The sequence below is a fragment of the Sphaerodactylus townsendi genome, linkage group LG05 (assembly GCF_021028975.2).
Source record: "Sphaerodactylus townsendi isolate TG3544 linkage group LG05, MPM_Stown_v2.3, whole genome shotgun sequence".
Classification (NCBI taxonomy): domain Eukaryota; kingdom Metazoa; phylum Chordata; class Lepidosauria; order Squamata; family Sphaerodactylidae; genus Sphaerodactylus; species Sphaerodactylus townsendi.
In genome coordinates, this window is record NC_059429.1 from 57,207,803 (window position 1) to 57,224,083 (window position 16,281).

The following is a 16,281-nucleotide window of genomic DNA, read 5'->3' on the forward strand; positions in this document are numbered from 1 at the left end:
GGAAAAAATGGAATTTTTGTGCAGTGCTGAGGGAAAAAAATGCTATGAAATATTTTTTCTGTTTATAATGAGTGAAATATTTCAAAGATGAAGGGTGCATTCTGTAAAAATCTAAGATGCACTTCTGTACCTAGATGGATACCGAATTTTCATGACGGGAACATGCAGGGTTTTCAGTGCCTCTCAACTGTTGTATGCCTTCTGTTGTCCTTTTGACATGATATGTTCACCTTTTTAACTTTCTCTCAAATCACTGTGACACAGTCTGGGTAAAAGATAGCTTATTCCCTTGTCGTGCAGGAGGGAGGGAAAAAAATTAGAAGAAAGGCTCTTTTCATTGAGAACTTCATAACCAGAGAGCAAAAATTAAGGTACTTGTGCTAAGATACTGTAGGTTGCATCAGCTTGCAGTGTTCTGTCAATTGTCAGCTATATTTGCAGTTTTATGGTACAAAACTAAGGCATTTATTTCATAAACATATCAAATATTGCAATTTCACACGCTGAGTAAGTTATAAATGATGCACTTTATGTTGTTAAAGCAGTAAAGTTAGTTTAGGTTTGAGGGAACAGGGGCAGCACCATCCAATAATCAGGAATGCAGATGTGGCACTGTGGCCATGCTGGCCTGTCACACCCAAGGAGGCTTTCCAGTGGCGTGGGGAGGCTAAAAACACACAAAAAGCTTCCCCACTACCGGAAAGCCTCCATTGGGCTGAACTTGCATCACTGAAAAGTGCAACAGGGGCAATGGCTGGGTGGAAGCTGACTAGTGTTGCCTTGTTCCCCAGACCACTCCCACTACAGGGAGGGGAAATCCTGAGGAGGGGAAATCTACCGGTGGCGCTCCCTTTAGATGAGGCTGAGAGTATTGCATACGTTTCAGTTTTTCACAATGTTTCTGGGGGGGTTTTTCTGAAAAATATTGCCCCGGGGGGGGGGGGGGTTTTCCAGAAAATTTTACATCTCTAATGTGTCGTCATTCCATGGGTCTGTAAGGATCTGGTGCTTGCACTGGGGATAACCTTTACCTTTAATTAGAGAACAGTGGGAATGTTTGAAAAGATAGTTTGGCAAAGACTAGACATTTTGCTGCTGCCCAGAGAGTTTGATTAGCAGAAGGACATTCATTTACATTTGTACATGGATCAAGGATGGTGAATGGGCTGCATCTGGCACAAGTCATTTCCTCCCCCCCCCCCCTCTTTCTTTTTTGCAGCCCCTGCATTTCAGTTGACAGGCACCAGGAGAAACTGAGCTGTATGTGTAACCCACAACACTGCTCTGCATTAAATAGGTCAGCACTGTAAGGGCTGTGTGTACAGCTGTATTACCTAATTTTAAAAAATGGTAGGTGATTAATAAGCTGATTAAGTCTCATACATTTCCACAGGAGTAAAACATTTTGAGGGGGATGTATGTATGGCTTGTTTTTTATATAACATATTTTTTTCTTGAGTCACAGACCTGTACAGAGGTAGTCAGAAAACTGTAGCTGACTAACTGAGATTTTGCCTTAAGAAATCTGTCTACCATAAGTAAATTAGTATTTGCATTTTGCCAGCAGATGAATTATGGAAAGAAATGCACATGTCAGCAGGGGTCTGATTCAGATCACTCTATGTACCATAGGCCACTGAAGTGCTAACATTATTATAGGAGAACAGTCATGCCGCTTATGCGCACCTCATAGACAACAGTATTTATAATTGCAAAAAACAGCAGTTAAGTTTTGAGTTAAATTCTAATTTGGGAAGATGCATAGAATTATAAAACAAAATGAAATGCATTCCTAATACTTCAAGATGTTTCCTTGAGCCTGTATTAAATGTAAAATAATCCCTCTTTCTTATTCCCTTCTTAAAAATGACTTATTTCAAGTAAAATATCAAATATGGAATAAGGTTATAGAACCACCTTCCCACAAAGGTGTGCATGATCTTCTCACTGTTTGCCTTCAAGAGCCTATTGAACACAAGTTTTGTGTAAGACTGCATTTGACTTACTTTTTATTTATTAGCAGTTCTAATTGGAATTTTTAAATGATAACCTTTTATGTGTGTTTATAACTGTTTTATTTATATTGTTTTAATTGTTTTTTAATAACTATTTTACTTATATTGTAAGCTGCCAAGTTCTGCAAGGGGAAAGAATGGCTTTTAAATCTTCTAAATCAATAATAAAGCAGGATTATTGCTAAATTCATCCCATAGTTTGTAGATCTTTCCTATTTATAAATCATGAAAGACACTGGTAGAAAAAACTTGTACCATCTTTGCAAAGCTGAGGCTATTAGCACCCTATTTGTCCCAAACCGACCTGGCTATGGTGATTCATGTAACAGTCACCTCTAGGTTGGACTGCTGCAACTCCCTCTACACAGGGTTACTCTTGGGCCTGGTCCAGAAACTCCAGGTGATGCAAAATGCAGTATTGTGAGTCCTTACTGGAACCATATGGTGGACGCACATTCAACTGGTGTTCCGCCAGCTTCATTGGCTCCGGGTAAAGCGCTGAATCAGGTTTATGGGCTTTGATACTTACTTTAAAAGCCTTAAACAGGCTGGAGCCATCGTACCTCTGGACTGCCTCTTGTAGTGCATTCCTCAAAGGGGGATGCACTACATTGAATGATTGCACTCATTGAATAACTATCTGTTGTGGATCCCTGGCCTGAGAGAGATCTGACTAACCTCAATCAGGGCCAGGATGTTCTCGGTCCTGGCCCCAACCTTGTGGAACACTCTGTCTAATGAGACTCTAGCCTTTTGGGATCTGATGCAATCCTGTAGGGCCTGTAAGAGTTTTTCCACTGAGCTTATGGTTGAGGCAGTAAAGGTGTGCCATCAAATGGCCTCCATTTTTCCTACCCTTCTTCCCCTTCTTTTTTCTGGATTCCTTGGTGTTCCCTGTAAATAATATAACTTTTTGAAGTTAATAATAATGTTTTAGTTGTCATCTATGGAAGTGATTGCTTGGTTTAAAATTCTTGATTTTATTGTATTTATTACATGCTGGAAGCCTCCCTGAGTCTGTAAGGGGAAGGGTGGCAAACAAATGGAATAGATAAATGATGATAATAAGAGATAATGCAAGTCCACAATTCATTTTCTTACGTATTTGATGGTTAATGTGCCCTGCCTGGCATGTTCCTGGCCTGGCTCTTTCCTGCTATTTGGTTACAGCTAGATTATCTAAGTCATTACTGGCCTCAGAATGGGTGAGAGAAGACAAATCGGTACCTCCCGTCTCCCTGACTGGGAGTTTTCCTGTACTGACACAGTTTCCCTACTGACTCTTCCCCTGACTCAGATGTGGGCTTCACTTTTAAAGGGGTTGCTCCATCCCTACTTTCCCCCCCTTCCCAATCAGCTTCCTTGGGTCATTTTCTGGTCCTTTCCTCAATGAAGCCATTGGCCCCCTCACCTGACACAGCCAGGGCTGAGCCCTTCTTTTAAGCTGCTGATCAGGTCATCCATGTGCTCCTTCCCCCTTCTACATCCCTTGCTTGCCTCTGCTCTGCTGCCTTGAGGCTATTGACTGTGTCAAATATGATTTTCCCCCCTTTCTGATTAAGCTCCTATAAATTTTTATTCAGCGAATTTTTATTTTCTTCACAGGAAACACTCCTTTACACCTTGCTGTGATGTTGGGACATAAAGGTTGGTAAAACTACTCTTTACTCTTTCTTCTTTTAAAGGCATTGTGAAAACAGCATTACACAGCATAGAGGTTAGCAGTGGAACATTTGCAACCCTTTGAATACTTTGCAGGATATCTTCAAGAAAAGGAGAGAGTAAGCAAGAGGTGTATTTCTTTCTTTTTGCCTTTTCTCATTTTCCCAAACTGGAAAATAACTTTGGAACTGAACTGGGGGGCAACAAGTTCAAGAGATAGGACTATGGTTTCTCTTCCCTTCCTCACATGCTAGTCATTTTCTAGTCCACTATGAACTTCTTCATGTAGTCTGGAGGCAGGCAGGGCTCCGTCTGGGAGGAGAAGTGGCTTTATGGGACTGGTCTTATTGGTGTACTTCCTCTTGTTATTCTCTACAGGAGTGACATGAAAGTGAGTAACAATTGGGAATGTGCTACCAGCACTTCCTTTGCTTTTTCTTGTTAGCGTTTAATAAAAATCTAGATAGAGGAGAAAAGGAAGGAACCCTCAAGACCAAGGCTGCCATGTAGAATCTGAGGGGGAAAAGGGGGTTGCAAAGCACACTTACACATACTCATATATACAATAGTTAGAAAATTTGGGGTGAGGGACTGTCTGCCCTCTTTATGTAATCACTGCCAGTATTATCTTTTAATAAGCAAGGAATAGAGATTTTTTTCTGGATTTTTCTAAGGATTTAAAAAATATTCTAGTGGAAATATGATACATTTAGTGGAAAGGTGCTAAAAATTATATGAAGTATTTATTTGTTTTGGAATGAGTGATTTAAAAAATAGAAAACGACTGAAGATGTATTATAAACTATTTACAGCACTAGATGAAAATTATTCTTGTGTGTACTACTATAGAGATATACAACATATTTATGAATATGCTTGTTTAAATTAATGATTTGGCAACAATCAGTGTTTCAGAGTTTAACTTCATATCCAGATATGCTGTTAACCCTTTTGTGATTGCATGAGATTGTTTCTGTGCAAATAATAAACTTCCTTCTGTTACCAACATAATTTGTTTCTTAACATCAACCTTTATGTTTCCCTGCCTCTCTCAAATGGCAGAAACTAAGATACATGTGTAAAGATAGCATAGGGTTCAGCAGAGCAACTCTCTTTCAAGCATTAAGTATATTTATGATTTTTCTCATTAAAAGCTAAGGCATTTATGCTTAAAATTCATAGCTATGCCAGTTAGTACAATTTTGTATGGTAAGCTATAAATAATATATTCTGTGTTAAGGCAGAGGAATAATATTGCATATATTTCAGTTTCACCCCAATTCTTGTTTTTTAAGAAAAAAAAATCCTCCATGGCTTCGCATTTCCAGACGAAGTTAGAGGATCTGTCTTTGGCTCCCTTTTATTTTATTTGTACATATTGATCCCAGAGTACCTCATCATATCCCATGGTTTTCAGTGTCACCTATATACGGGTGAAACCTCTACCTCTCTATAAATGAACTTGTCCCTTCATTCAGTTCTGCGTCTACAACTGCCCATCTGATGTTTCTTCTTAGATGCCTCATTGTTATATAAAATTCTGTGTTTCCTAGCTCTTGTTCTTCCTTTATCTTTTCTTTTTTATATTCAAAACCGGGATCTTTGGTCCTGGATGAAAACTCTACAGTAGCCTCTCTGACCTTTAGTTTTCATTTCTCAGCCCTCTTATCAGAACTCTGCTGCCAAAATTATTTATTTGTTGTTGCTCAATCATGACGCCCTATCTCTCCATTCATTTCCTGCCCACTTCAAGTTTTAATGCAAATACCTCATTCTTACTCGGTGACATAGATATAGATTTTTAATGGGGTGGGTTTGGGGGCGGGACCATGCCTCCCTAAGCCCCACCCCAAGCCTCAGTGCTTATAACAGCACCTCTGTGAGGCCAGGGATGGCAAACTCTCCTGGCCCCCCGCCGGCTGTCCCTTCTGCCCTCCACACCGGGTAGAGGCGTAGCTAGGAAAATTGGAGCCCAGTGCAAAATCTGAGTTTTGCGGCGGGCCCCCCTGCACTCCCCCCCCACCCCCCATGGGCGGCTGCTGTAATGCTAGAATCCACCCCCAAATAGTATAACTTTCAATGGTGTTTAAACTAGGGAGCCCAGATTCTCCTTTTAAATCCACCTTAAAGGGAGAATCTGGGGTCTTCAGTTAAAACAACATTGAAAGTGATGCTGTTTTGGGGTGGATTATCCCCCACCCTGAAACAGCATCACTTTCAATGTTTAAACTGGGATCTCAGATTCTCCCTTTAAATCCATGCCGAATGATGGATTTAAAAGGAGAATCTGGTGAAATTTGGGGGGGGTGCCTGCAGTCAGGGGTGCAATTGTTAAGCTAACAGCACCAAACTTTCAGGGTATCTTTAGGAGACTCTCCTGATGATACTGCCCAGGTTTGGTGAAGTTTGGTTCAGGGGGTCCAAAGTTATGGCCCCTTAAATGTGTAGCCCCCATCTCCTATTCGCTCCCATTGGAAACAGTGGGGGAAGGGGGCATCCCCTTTGGGAGTCTATAAATTTGGAACCCCTGAACCAAACCTCACCCCTGAACCAAACCTCATCAAACCTGGGTGGTATCATCAGGAGAGTCTCCCAAAAATATCAGAAATGTTGGTGCTGCTAGCCTAAAAACTGAAAAAACACCCAAAAACACACAAACAGGGCAGAGCTTCGGACATGTAATGGGGGGGGGGTTTGACCCAGGAAACCCCCCCTTTACCTACATCCTTGTTCTTACCTTCTGTAAACCAATAATAACTTCAGAAGCTTCCATGACTTTCTGTTCAGCCACATATTATGATCTGTTTTGGTCTGTGGTATCTTCTTTTCTTGCTCCAACACACTCTAGCCACCTGAAGATCTTCTGCTTCTTTATGTGACTACCTTTTGTCCCTTGCTGCTGCTTGTGCCTGGAGTTTCTTCTCAAAATTCCTATGTGGAATCATCTCTGTCTGTCTACAGCTGTTTTGGTGTCTGATAGAGCTGAAGGAAATAATCTGTCCTTTATGATAGAATTCTCAATTAATTTAGAACAGGGGTAGGGAACCTACGGCTCTCCAGATGTTCAGGAACTACAATTCCCATCAGCCCCTACCAGTATGGCCAATTGGCCATGCTGACAGAGGCTGATGGGAATTGTAGTTCCTGAACATCTGGAGAGCCGCAGGTTCCCTACCCCTGATTTAGAAAGACTAGCTGCTTAGAAGCCCTGACCTGGATAACCTAGAAAAGATATCAGACTGGTCTCTGCCAGGGCTTTTACGCCCCTGGCCCCTACCTGGTGGAACAGGATCCCCAGGGAGACCAGGGTCCTGCGGGACTTGCAGAGTTTCTGCAGGGCCTGTAAAACAGACCTGTTCTGCCAGGCATTTGGCCGGCTGGGTTGACCATTTAACCCCATTACATAGGCCTCCTGTGGGCACAATAAGAGGGGGTGCGGGTTTTTGTCGCCATCTACTGCTATGTAGTTCTCCTTTTACGAGTTACTTTTACTGTTTTATCTTTTTAAATAATAGGTTCTTAAAAGTGATTAAATTATTGTTGTTGTTTACTTCCCTGAGCTCTTCAGGGGAGGGAGGTATAATTTTTTTTAAAAAACAAACAAATAAACCCAGGCTAACTGATCTTGTCAGATCTCAGAAACTAAGGAGGGTTGACTCTGATAAGTATTTGGATGGGAGACGTCCAAGAAATGCCAGGGTTGTGACATGGAGGCAGGCAATGGAAAACACCTCTGTTAGTTTCTTGCCTTGAAAACCCTTTGAAGTTGCCATAAGTCAGATGACAACCCAAAAAAGGCACGGGGGGGGGGGGGGGGGAAGCTGCATAGGAGGGTTTGTCAGAATTATCCAGTAATCTTTCTGAGAATACATACAACTGAAGATTTAGTGGTTAATCTGGAGGAACCAGGTTTGATTCCCCGCTCTGACGCTTGAGCTGTGGAGGCTTATCTGGGGAATTCAGACTGGCCTGTGCACTCCAACGCATGCCAGCTGGGTGACCTTGGGCTAGTCACAACTTTTCAGAGCTCTCAGCCCCACCCACCTCACAGGGTGTATGTTGTGAGGGGGGAAGGGCAAGGAGATTGTAAGCCCCTTTCTCCTACAGGAGAGAAAGAAGGGATATAAATCCAAACTCCTCTTCTTCTTCTAATTTGCAGTTGACACTCAACTCTAATTCATACTTCCAGCTGATTCCAGGGAGGCTGTAGAAATCCTGCACTGGAGTGCCTGGAGGCTGTTTTAGGGAGGATTTTGGCTAATAAACTGAAGCTTAATTGCTGCAATATGGAAGTACTACTGGTGCTTGAAAAATATGACAGGTGCCACCTGTTCAGGATGAAGTTGCTCTCCCCATAAAGCAACTGGTCTGTAGTCTGGTGTACTCTTGAACCTAGGCCTACTGATAGATAAGCAGGTGGCAGTTGTGACCAAAAGTGCCTTTTATAGCTTTGATTGCTTAGCCAGCTAAATGTGCCCTTCCATATTCCTAAACAATTACAGGCGTATTTCATATAAAATTAATTGTAAACTTTTGGGTCCTGATTTTCAAATATAATTCTAAAAACATTTTTGTAGCATGGATTTAATAAAGGGAAAGGTGTGTACCATTAGCAAAATTATTTGAGGACATCTTAATTTATCAGGACTTAGTCTGTTTCTTAGGATTTCTGTGGATTGGATTGTTAGAGATTTTCCTTCAGGTTTTTATTTCCCTAAAACTGAAAGTACCTTTGGAGGTACTGAATTACAGTATGTATATCTGTTTCACCCTAGTGCCAGCAGAACATGTATATATGTTTCATGTTAGTGTCAGCAGAATACATACTTCTTGCAGTAGCAGAATACATACTTCTGCAGTAGCAGAATACATACTTCTTGCAGTAGCAGAGGACCCTACTATTAGTGAAGTGGCTCATTTTGTCTAACCAATTGTGCTGTTGAAAAAGGTTAATTGATGGTTAATTTGATTGCTTTGACTCTCAATTATCATAAATAGGAAAGTGTAATTTCAGTATCATGTGTCAAAATATAAGTGACTTGCAGTAGAGCAGATCAGTAATTTTAATAGGCTAATTCCAACCTTTTACATCGTTACAGAATGTGCCCACTTGCTTTTGGCTCACAATGCTCCTGTGAAAGTGAAAAATGCTCAGGGATGGAGTCCTCTTGCAGAAGCCATCAGCTATGGAGATCGACAAATGAGTAAGAAACGGTCATTCTAGTCATTCAGTATAAGAGTGGAAATTCATTAGAAATCTCCCCCCTTGGACCCAAAGACCTGTGCAAATATGGGAGAAAACCTGTGTTATTCCCATGACAACCCCCCCCCCCCTTTCAGATTTGGTTTACAGAAGGCAAGGGAGCTATAGTCGGATCTGGGTGAATGATTTAGCAATTTGGTTATATGCAAATTTTGAATAAAATAGAACCTCTTGTCACTCTGTTGGATGGCAGATGAATATGTTCACTGCTTCTTGAAAGCTTCTGTTTGGTAGCATTCTCATAAACCCCACTGTTTAAATGAAACAGATCTTTAAATCAAGATGAGCATTAAACTATGAGTGTTGTTGGTTTTCTGGGCTATGTGGCTGTGGTCTGGTAGTTTTTGATCCTAGCATTTTGTCCGCATCTATGCCTGGCATCTTCAGAAGTTTGTCACAGCCAGATGTGTTTCTCTCTGTTGGTTCTTGCCATGAAAGCCTTCGACAGTACGTTAAAATTATGGCCATGGTCCAGTGGGGGCACACATGAATATGAATTTCAGAGTTGTCATAATGAAAGCTTTCTTTAGAGAGCCACAAACTGAAATTCTTCAGAGAGCAATTTGAGAAGCGTAATGCAAGAGCTTTTAGAGGAGAAAATGGCACTTCTGAGAAAAGAACATGAATGATGTAAATATTTGCTGCATTTATTCTGCTCTTAGTGCTCCTACTATGATCTCTCATTTATACTACTGATGAGGTGCACATCTGCTTAGCTTTAGTAATATTGCAGCATCTGGTGCTGCCAGACCATTCTGTTGGCCCCAGTGAAGGCTTTCTTTATTCCCCTGGAAGTTGTGGACCATGTTCAGAAGAATGTGGAAAAGGACTGCTTGGAAATACATTGGTGCTGGCTGGCTTTTAGGATGTCACTCAGAACCTTTTCTTCCATTTTCCAATGTTTTGTCTTCTCAGTAGAGTTTGCTGCTTGGCTTATGATGTATTTATTCAGTTACAGCACTCCTAAGGAAACTGAAACAACAGTCTAGGGAAAGTGTTGAAGAAAAGCGACCTCGATTATTAAAAGCCCTGAAAGAGGTAAGTTTGTAAGAATTTTCTCTATCATCATTGGAGAATATGGTGTCTTTAACTTGTATACAGGTAGATGCAGTTAATGTGAATGCTATAGGGGTGAAGCCTAGAGGTGACAAAAGCATGGGTCAGTATGATGTGTCAATATGAATTTCCCAATAATTCATACAAGTCTCTTCCTTCTTGAAGCTGGTGTTGTGTTAGAGCTCTGTACAGCAGAGCTGTCAGTCTTTGGTTTGTGAGCTACATCTTGCCTTAGAATTACTGGTGAGTCATCTTAGACTAGGGAAAGTCTTTGGAAGCTGTGTGTGATCTGTGGGCCTGAAATAGGCAATCCCCTGTTTTAGAGTTATAATGTTATGTCTCCTCTATGACTTCACTGGCAAAATGAAACTTCCAGTATAGCAAGACTACTTTACTGCTGTTGGGATTTTGTTTCTTTTTTTATTTTCCTTTGGCATTTTTAACGGCTGGTTTATTCCAAAGCTAATGAAATAGCTTTGCATACCAATACATAGCCTGCTTTTGCCTGTGTACTATAATGTAGCCCTATCAGTAGTAAGAAGAAACTGCAAATCCAGTAGTTCTGTGTGATTGCTCCTCTTGGAAAGCTGAAAATATGGCCAGCTACCAGTAGCAACATGCTGTTTACATGTTTTTTTGTTTATTTATTTATTTGATTTATATCCTGCCTAATCCCCAAAGGGCTCTGTTGTTTTTGTTCTTCGAGAAATGGTAAAATATGGAGGATTGTGGGGGAAATAATATAAATGTTTCTAAGTAGCTGGTTCACCAGCAGATACTTATGTATTAATGCCTTTTAATCAGTGATGCCATTTGGTTGTCTTCAGGAGTGCCTAAGTTTCTAGCCAACTTATTGGTTCTGGTCATTAAGTAGCGATTGTTGTAAAGCATTAGATAAGCCTTTAGTCTACTGAAGTGTACCCAAAGATTTAAGTTATGCATGCCTTGCTTTAAGAGGAAGATACTTGTTTTCCCATGAAGATAATTTTTCTACAGTTTTTTGGAAAACCCCCAGAAATGATCACAACAGCTGATGTTAAGGGAAACTTCTTTACCTTGCATGTATGTAAGAGGGATAATACACTTTCCAATAAATAATATCCCAATAAATCAAACTCTGATTCATCATGATCTTGGAATGCAGGTAGCTCAGCAGATTGAAGCTTCTCCCTGATGACCCTCCCTCCCAGGAAGCTGAGGTTCTAAATGCAAAGTTGTTGTTGTTGTTGTTGTTGTGGATTTCACAACTGCCAGATCCTTAGCTGGTTGTTGGCCTTCATTACAATTCGAGCCTCACCCAGAGGCCTAGGAAGTTGTAATGTATCGGTGTAGTATTCGTGCGGATCCCAGCAGGGCTGCCTTCTGAACTTGACAGATGTTAATTTTGTCAATTCGAAGATGTTTTAAGTGCTGCCCTAGTGTTTTTGGGATGGCGCCCAGCATGCCGATTACCACTGGGACGACCTCAGCTGGTTTGTGCCATAGACGCTGAAGCTCGATTTTCAAATCGCGGTATCTAGTGACCGTCTTGTGTTCTTTTTCAATGACCCTGCTGTCATCGGGGACTGCTATGTCGATGATGCTCACTTTCTTGTCCTCGATCACGATGATGTCTGGTGTATTGTGTTTCAACACTTTGTCCGTTGCTAGAAATAGGAGAAATATGGGCGGAATGCATGAATTTAAAGAACAAGCTTCCCCCCCTTAACACTGACAAAATTCTGCTTAAGCTTTGTTGTGATCTCTCAATTAACTTTAAGCAATAATGGCCTATGTAGTACTTTCTGAGTTCATGAGAGATTTACTTCCAGGAATTCTAGACAGCCATAGAATCCTGCAATACAATCAAAAGTAATACTTTGAACTGGAGCTGTGAGTACAGTGCTGATGACTTGTCTTTCATGAGGGAAATAGGAATTTGTAGGTCTTCGTATTTCTTAAACGGGGAACACATCAATTATATCATACCCTTTTCCACCAAAAGAGCTAAGTGCAGTCAGTGTGACTATGAGCATTTTAACTTGGGTTCTGCGGTGACGTAGACTGGACTCCCCACTGGACTGCGATCCTAATCCGCTGTCCCAGAGAGAGTAATTTATCAGAAGTGGGGGTTGTTAGTAGTGAGTTAGTAGTGAGGTGGGTGGGCAGGGACCACAGTAGACCTGCCTTGGTGTTTGTGGCAGTGGGGAGGGACAAATGAAGAGGTTGTTGCCAGGGCCAGTGACGAAGGACAGCTTGCTGCCACTGTCCTGCTGGGCCTGGTTTGGTGTTTGCAGCGGTGTGTATGTGTTCGTGTGGGGAGGGGGGAATGGGGAGGTTGTTGCCAGGCCTGGTGGGGCAGGGTGGCTTGCCCCCACTGTCCAGGCCTAGCTTCTTGTTTGCAGTGGTGGGAGAGGAGGAATGAAGAGGCTGTTGCCAGACCCGGCGGGTATCGTGGCTTACCATCACTGTCCTGCCGGGCCTGGCTTAGTGTTTGCAGCGGTGGGAGGGTGGGTGGGGGAATGGGGAAGCTGTTGCTGGGGCTGCCAGGGCAGAGTGGCTTGCTGAGCTTGGTGTTTGCGGCCGGGGGTGCTGGTGCTGGTGGTGAATTTTTTTATGTTACTTATTTTGTGTTTGAATGGGGATGATGACAACATAGATGCTAGAACCCAATGAGAGCATTCTACAACAAAGAAGGTCCAGAAAGTGGCAGCAGATGAATTCACTATTGTACTTAGAACTTCCGGTGGAATCGAGTACAACAACATACTATATTGATACCTTAGATTTTAGACATTATTTTCAATCACATGTCTCTGTTTTCCACAAGTGAAAAAACATCAGATGGAATGCATTTTATAAGATTAGGTCAGTACAGGAAATTAAATAAATTTGAGGTTCAACCATTTTGGTTAGGCTCAACAAATATTTGTAATGATTAATAAAAACATTGAAAGAAATGTCTTGTGGGTAGTTTTTTTTGTAGATGCAGCATGGAAAACTAGTTTACTTTTTTTAAAGCTGTTAATACTATGCCTGTACAAAGTGAATTTCATTAATCTGGTTGCCTGTAATGTCCAGATTAAAAGGAAGTGGGATGGGTGCATGTGTACATTTCTAAAACATGAGTTTTATTATCATTCTGGTTTTTTTTCAGCTAGGTGACTTCTATCTTGAACTTCACTGGGATTTTCAAAGTTGGGGTAAGATTTTTGTTTAAAAAATTAGGAGTTAGAAGTTTTATATTTTTACATGTTTGCTAGAGTCAATTTTATGTACAAAATACAAAAATTATTATTATGTAATATATTAGTTCCGTAAAATTCCTTTGTTTACATTCATAATACAATTTATACTTTGTTTATAGATGTTTACAGCTTGTTTCCTCTCAAATTTGCCTTAATGTCAGTATTTGATTCAGACCTGCAATATCATGGTTTAGAGATTAATTGCACTCTTCAGCATCACATATTTTCCTTTTTCTGCCTCCTGGGCTTACATGTTCCTTCTGCCACAATATCCAAATTCCCTTCTTCCTTCCTTTTTTCAGTGATTTACTTCGTGCCAATAATTAACATTTTTAGATGTGTACAGCTTTTGTTTGTATATTTGTGTGTGGGTTTATTTGTATTATTTCAATTTTCATCAACGTTTGGTTTTTAATATTAGATGTGTTCTCATAAGAAGTTACATTGAGAAGCCGTATATCAGTAATCCAAATAAAGAATAAACTTCGGTTTGCTTTCAACCGGTATTTTAAAGGAGAAATAAATGAAAGTTGTGGATTGAAAGTTGTGGATTGGCTGTGTGTGAGTCTCGTCTCATGTACAAAAGAGATGTTATTTGGTATTTTCTTTACAATATATCCATTTGAATGACATTAATTCAATTTTTTTCCAAATAGTGCCTTTACTTTCCCGCATTCTGCCTTCTGATGCATGCAAAATATACAAACAAGGTATAAATATCAGGTAAGAATATTTTCATCCTTTTAAGATGATGTAATATTGTAGAACATTTAATTTTAACCCCACTAAAATATATTTTTTATTTTCCATTTTTTTGTTAAAAAGCACAGGGACCTTTAACTATATTCAGTCATCTGTTGAAGTATCTTTAGTGCATCTGAACTCTCATAAAGTATTGACAATTGAATAAATTGTTCTATGCTACCCTGTAAAGTGACTCTTTCTGAACCTTTCAGGTGAATAACAGCGTGTTTGGTGTTGTGAAACCTAAATATGCTTCAAGACCATTTTCAACATGGTCTTCTTATTCATAGTTTTGACCTTGAAGGGATTGTGCTGGTGTTTTAGAGTAAGCAATAGCATATAAATAAGTGGTTCAGTGACCCATTAGATTATCTGGAGTTATTTACTTCAAACAAACCAGAATGGCTTTACAATTTCTTTTTTATTCAAGCAGATGTGTTGAAGGCAGTTCTTCTCCCTTGCATCTCTTCTCCATCTTTAAATAAAATATTCTCCTTATAGTATTGAAAGAAAGAAAACGAAATCACCCTGTCTAGTTCAGTCTAACTACATTATTATGAATGTTGCTTTCTTTAATACATGAACTTATTACTTTCTTCTGCCATGTTTGTAGGGGACTTTTCATTTGTAAAAGTGCACCTTTAAATAAGACACTCACAGAAAGCCAGTTCTTCTGGAAAAACTTAACTTCCAAAACATCAGAGCTAGTATAATTACTGTGATCGCTGCACTAGAATTCTGTGAGCACATAATTGTTATGGTTAAAATCCTAGAAGTAGCTGCTGAAGTTTAACATTGTAAACTTTAGCATGTGTTCCTTAACCCACTTTGTGAAAAGGATCCTGAGGGCTCCAAACTGCATTTCCAGTACTTCTTTGACAGAAGAACTTGTGCTGAAATTGTTGGATTCACATGCCTGACTCCATGCTATGAATGTAACAATAAGGATTCTCCTGGAGGCAGAGGCCATCTTGGGATGGGTGTTTGCTTATCCTTCTGTTAGGGAGGCAGGACTACTTTTTTCAGTTTCCTGTTCCTGGCTCTGTCTCCATTTTGGTTCCAGTTATCTTCCTGCCTCTTAAGGGAGAGCAGCTCTAGCATTTGGCTCCTCTAATTCTATACCTCAACCTTACAGTTAGTAATTGTTTTCTGTCTTTGTCTGTGCCTTGCTTGTCTCTGACTATCTCTTCTGTGTGAAGAGATCTGAAATACACCACTGCCAATGGATATTTGGTCATTGACCATAAATAAACTCTTCTTCTTCTTCACTGCCAATGGACCATTCTCTTTTCTGTGGATGCTTTTGTATTATTAGCCAGAATAAAGCAAGACCATTATGGAACTGGGTGACTACAAAGTATCGATGATAAAATGAGAATGCTAGGAATAGAAATGGAAACCTTGCAAGAGTTGGGTACAATTGCCGCCATTTCTCTTCTGAGAAAGAGAATAGTAGAATAAGATAAGCACATCCTCTAGAGCACACAGAGTTAATGATTTTCAGTTGGTCTTCAGCCCCCATCTGCCCTATTTGAAATTTATGACAATTTATGCTTATATTTAAGAATTGTTTCTAGTCAAATGAATGCTCTCCCATGAGCCATTTTGAGGGGCAGCTGTGTGAAGATCACATTCCAAGACAGAAATTGCAGATGGGGATGGAGAGAGCTTGAAACATGGGGTCATATTCTCTTGTTTTGCCCATAGTATGATTTATATACATAATGGCTGGATCCAATCCTGATTAATTTTGTGTCTTTTTGATGGAACTGTGAAATGTTTGTTAAAGGATGAGGATCCAAAGATTACTTTAGCCATGGCAAAATTCTTCCTGGTGATGATTACATGGAAGGAAAATAGGAACTTTTTATGATGGAGTTAAGAACATTTGTAGTGTTAATCTCAAACTTTGAAATAAAGTAGAATTTAAAACACATAATAATGATGGAAAAAATAAAAGTAATTTAATGTGGGCTGACTTGAGACCTTAAGTCAAATGATTTGATCATTAAAGTGAAGTGTGTATTCCTTGACTTGAGAAAAGAGCAGCAGAAGATTGCTGTAGCAGAAGCTGGGGAGGATTCCTGACCCAGCCCTACTGATGTTGGCCACCCACATTGTAAATCATGAGCAAAATTTTACAAAGTTTTTTGACTGAAAGGTTCCATCTTTTTTAGCTGTGCTGTTTATGGGTAAAGATCTGTGGACTGCTGAATATTGTTTTTATGTCCCTAATAGGCTCTTTGCTTGTTTCCTTACTTGTTTTAATGTTGTTGACTTCTACACTTTTATGATTTTATTTTATTTTTACTCT

General features: G+C 40.1%; 1 protein-coding gene across 2 annotated transcripts in view; it reads left to right on the plus strand.

Annotated features, from left to right (window-relative positions):
* ANKRD13C (ankyrin repeat domain 13C) overlaps nt 1-16,281 on the plus strand; it is a 41,507-nt gene that overhangs the window by 5,168 nt on the left and 20,058 nt on the right. For both annotated transcript variants that reach the window (XM_048496075.1, XM_048496077.1), the window contains exons 2-6: nt 3,621-3,662; nt 8,777-8,881; nt 9,893-9,978; nt 13,133-13,178; nt 13,880-13,946. In XM_048496075.1, the coding sequence (XP_048352032.1) occupies nt 3,621-3,662; nt 8,777-8,881; nt 9,893-9,978; nt 13,133-13,178; nt 13,880-13,946 (346 nt within the window). The remainder of the gene's footprint in view (nt 1-3,620; nt 3,663-8,776; nt 8,882-9,892; nt 9,979-13,132; nt 13,179-13,879; nt 13,947-16,281) is intronic.